At 41.2% G+C, this 3,655-nt stretch overlaps 1 protein-coding gene across 1 annotated transcript; it reads left to right on the top strand.

The window, feature by feature from the left end:
- Nucleotides 1-620: 620 nt before the first annotated feature.
- Nucleotides 621-2,492, top strand: ddt (D-dopachrome tautomerase). Its single transcript, XM_064308043.1, has 3 exons — nucleotides 621-825; nucleotides 1,258-1,433; nucleotides 1,586-2,492. Exons 1-3 carry the CDS (start codon nucleotides 718-720, stop codon nucleotides 1,656-1,658), a joined length of 357 nt encoding a protein of 118 aa, XP_064164113.1. The 5' UTR covers nucleotides 621-717; the 3' UTR covers nucleotides 1,659-2,492.
- The last annotated feature ends 1,163 nt before the right edge of the window (nucleotides 2,493-3,655 follow it).

Genomic DNA, 3,655 nt, shown 5'->3' with positions numbered 1-3,655 from the left:
TACACATTTTTTTTATTGTAAAATGTAAATTGTAAGAAAATGCTTGGGGTGGGGGGGGAGGCTTGTGCCAGGTGCTATGCAAATTTGAAATGGGACTATAGCCTCAGCACCACCACCCCCCGCCCCCCCCTTATGAGCACCTGATTGCACTTGCTTTGGAAGAGAGCACTTGCTTACCTGCGCTGTGCAGTAAAAAAAAAAAAAAGGTATGGAAATCGAGGGGAAATAGACAAAATAGTCCAAGCAGGGCTTGGAACTTTTGAGTCTGGAATTAGGCTTAATGTGGTCATTAGTTTTTATGCGTTTCCACCACAAACACGGGTCTTAATATCCCTCTGATGTAGTTTCGATTTCCACTAACAGTCAGTCGTCTACGGAGACACGTAGAATATATCCTAAGTCACTAAGATCTGAAGACAAGACCACATTTTACTATTTTCTGTTTTTGCTTTTCTGGACCTTCATGAGTGTTCAGCGTTTCAGCGTCACTCTGCGCGAAAGCTCCGGAGATTCGCTAATCTTTACGCAGCGCGTGCTTCTATTTGGTCAGTAAACGTCAGGGGCGTTTCATCCTCAACCAATCAGTTTAAGGTTCAAGATCCAACCAATGGATAGAAGAGATGTGAGATCACTTTCCGGTGCAGGCAAGTGCTGCTGCCATTGCGTAAAAGGTTATTAGATTTTTGTACAGGAGCTGGAATAGGAATTTATGCAATCATGCCTTTCATTGAGCTGGAAAGTAACTTGCCAGCAAGTAAATTCACCGATGATTTTTTGAAAAAACTGTGCTCAACAACGGCTGCTGCCCTTCAGAAACCTGAAGACGTAAGTTGCAATGAGATGAAGCTCGCTAACTACTAAGTCCCTTTGGAACAGTGATAGCGAGCTGGCGAGATAGTTGGTTAGTTCACTTACAATGTCTATTAGGTGGCCATTGACACAAAATTGCTTTACAGTATAACGTTAATTTGAAGTCATTGCATTATAGCAAGTAGTGACATTGTGTTTCGAACAAATTATATGACATAGCGGCAAGTGAAATGGGATTCATGTCTGAATTACCTCCACCGTTGTAACTCGTTGAAAAACAAAACAAAAATAGTGTATTAGCATGCATTTTGCTCAATTCTGCAATGCAATCCTTTTATTTAAGATTGTCAAAAGTGTATCCATTATAAGCAATTTACTATTCAGAACTGCTATGCGGTTGAAACATGACACTGTGATAGATTACCGGTCGTAATTTGGTTCTGACAGAGGATGAATTTGTCCGTGAAGTCCGGAATGGCGATGCTCATGGCCGGATCCACTGCGCCGTGCGTCATGCTGTGTGTGTCCGCCATCGGCGTGACCGACACGGCGGAGAAGAACAAAGAACACAGCGCCAAGATCTTCCAGTTCCTCACCGGGGAACTTGGCCTAAGCGAGGATCGGTGAGAACAGTGGCAGTGCATCCAGCACTCAGCGAACTCATAATTAGGAAGCCGACGGTTGCATGTCCTGAAAAATTATGACGTGGCATGTCTGAATGGTTTGATTTGAAAGCTTTAAATTAATTTCTTTTTTTTACCCGCTTTGCCGATAGGATCGTCATCAGATTCTACCCACTGGAGCCCTGGCAAGTAGGAAAGAAGGGAACTGTGATGAGTTTCCTGTAGTGGAGGGGCCTGCCCACATTTCCCCCTGGAGACAACACAAGCCATTCCATGCATTCACCCGTATATCTATTTTACTTAAGATTCTCCCCAGTGTTAATATTTGGAAGAATGTTAATGCGCTTTCAGTCAGACGCACTTGGACCTGTATTCAGTCAATATTTGCCCTTTACTTTCACTAAGAATCAAACAGAAGGGTTACACTTTTTCTCGAAACTGTATGTGAACAAAAGTAGTCTTTTTTAACTTTTTAAGTTGAGGAAAAATGTTGATTCACTCCTTGCTTTTTAATTTGATTAAGGGCATACGAACTTCAGCCAAACTAAAACAAAACTACTGCATAACTGCAATTTATTGATAGTGAAACCATTTTGGGTACACTTACTTACATAATACATAGTCCAGAGTAGACAAGGTCAACTGTGGTCATTTCAAATATAGTCTTTATAAGTATCATTTAGATTTTTCTAAAGTATGGTCTGATTGAATTGCATACCTTTGAATCAGTTATCTGCATTTGACTGAATTTTAGTCTTTTCAAATTTGCCCACAGAGTGGGCTGTAGAATTTAGTTACCTTTCTCAGACCCCTTAATGAGCCAAATTTTAAGATTAAATCACTCATTCTGATCAGCTCATTGGTGGAATGTGTGATTTAGTCATAGATCACGGATCTATGGAGTTCCTAAAATGCAGTTTTTAAGATTTGCTGATTTTTTTTGGGTAAGAATGCAAAGCTTTGGCATAGGAAATTGAGGTTGTGCTTGCATATGTATATGCATCGCTTGGCAATCTTTTAGAATTAAGATAGTGATTAAAAACAGACATTAAAGAAGTATGTTTTTGTACGTCTCTATTTTTGTGGTACTTTATGTCCAATGAAATTCCACCTGTGTGATGTTACTTTCTTTCAGTCTATCTATAATTGATTTTGCAGTCATTACCAGTTTTGGCATAAACAGTCACCACAAATAGGGATTTTTGGGGTGGGGCATTTGCGGTTGGGGAGGGGCACTGAAAAGCTGCTGTTTGGAACATCTGGAAGCCATTGATCCACTTTTCAGTACAAATGCAATGTGGCAACCCGGAATGCTAACTCAGTTAGCGCTGAGCCAATGTCTCTCCGACTCATAGCTTTCAACTGATTACTAAATTGAAACTTCATAAAATGTTGACCCATTTCAGCTAAAACAAAAATCTCTGTAAGGACAGTCTTTAAATCACATTGTGAATCTTTCCAGTTGAAGCCATTGTGCATTCCCGAATGGATGGGAAAGTTTCAGTGCCCTGTGGGCACACCTCTTCAGTGCTGGCTACTGAATGCCATCAAAATCTCATTTTATGATTTAGACAAAATACAGTTAGCACTGTAATTACAGATTTGTTTGCACTATTGGCACAGATGTAAGAACTGGGTTAGATTTATATGATTATATGATTCATAGTACTTCATAAATGATTGTAGATGAGTCATAGTCCACATTACAGTTTTAACCTGCTAACAAAGCATGTACATATACTAAATATACAGATTACGTATGCTAAAGTATGAGTAGCGCAGCAGATGTTCACGATTGCAGGAGAGGCCCTGGCCTGAGGGCTGCACACTTAAGCAGAAACTAAAGGTAAGGAAGCTGGCATACGCACCAACATTGGTTACACCTGATTTTATCTGGATTAAAATTTGAAAGACTCATGAAATGATATGGTTGTTATATGCAAGCTCTTTGTAAGGCCAAGTATGTAGGTGTGATTGCTGTAGCCAGTTATTGCACTGTGACCTTGGCAGCCACGTGGTGCACAGCCTCTGCTGCCAGAGGGAGGCAGCTGGCATGAGAGGGCCTACTGGCTCCACCCACAATGAGGAGGTTCCACCCACTGCTGAGGTCCGCCCACAATGAGCAAGCCCTGCCCACTATGAGCAATTCTGCCCACTCCGAGCCACCTGCTAGTGACTCCAAATTTGAAAAGAGCCTCCTGTTACAGATTATCTGTACATGT

This window comes from Anguilla rostrata, chromosome 14, assembly GCF_018555375.3.
Source record: "Anguilla rostrata isolate EN2019 chromosome 14, ASM1855537v3, whole genome shotgun sequence".
In the NCBI taxonomy this organism is placed as follows: Eukaryota; Metazoa; Chordata; class Actinopteri; order Anguilliformes; family Anguillidae; genus Anguilla; species Anguilla rostrata.
Note: the sequence above shows the minus strand (reverse complement) of the source record. Positions and strands in the feature narration are given on the sequence as shown.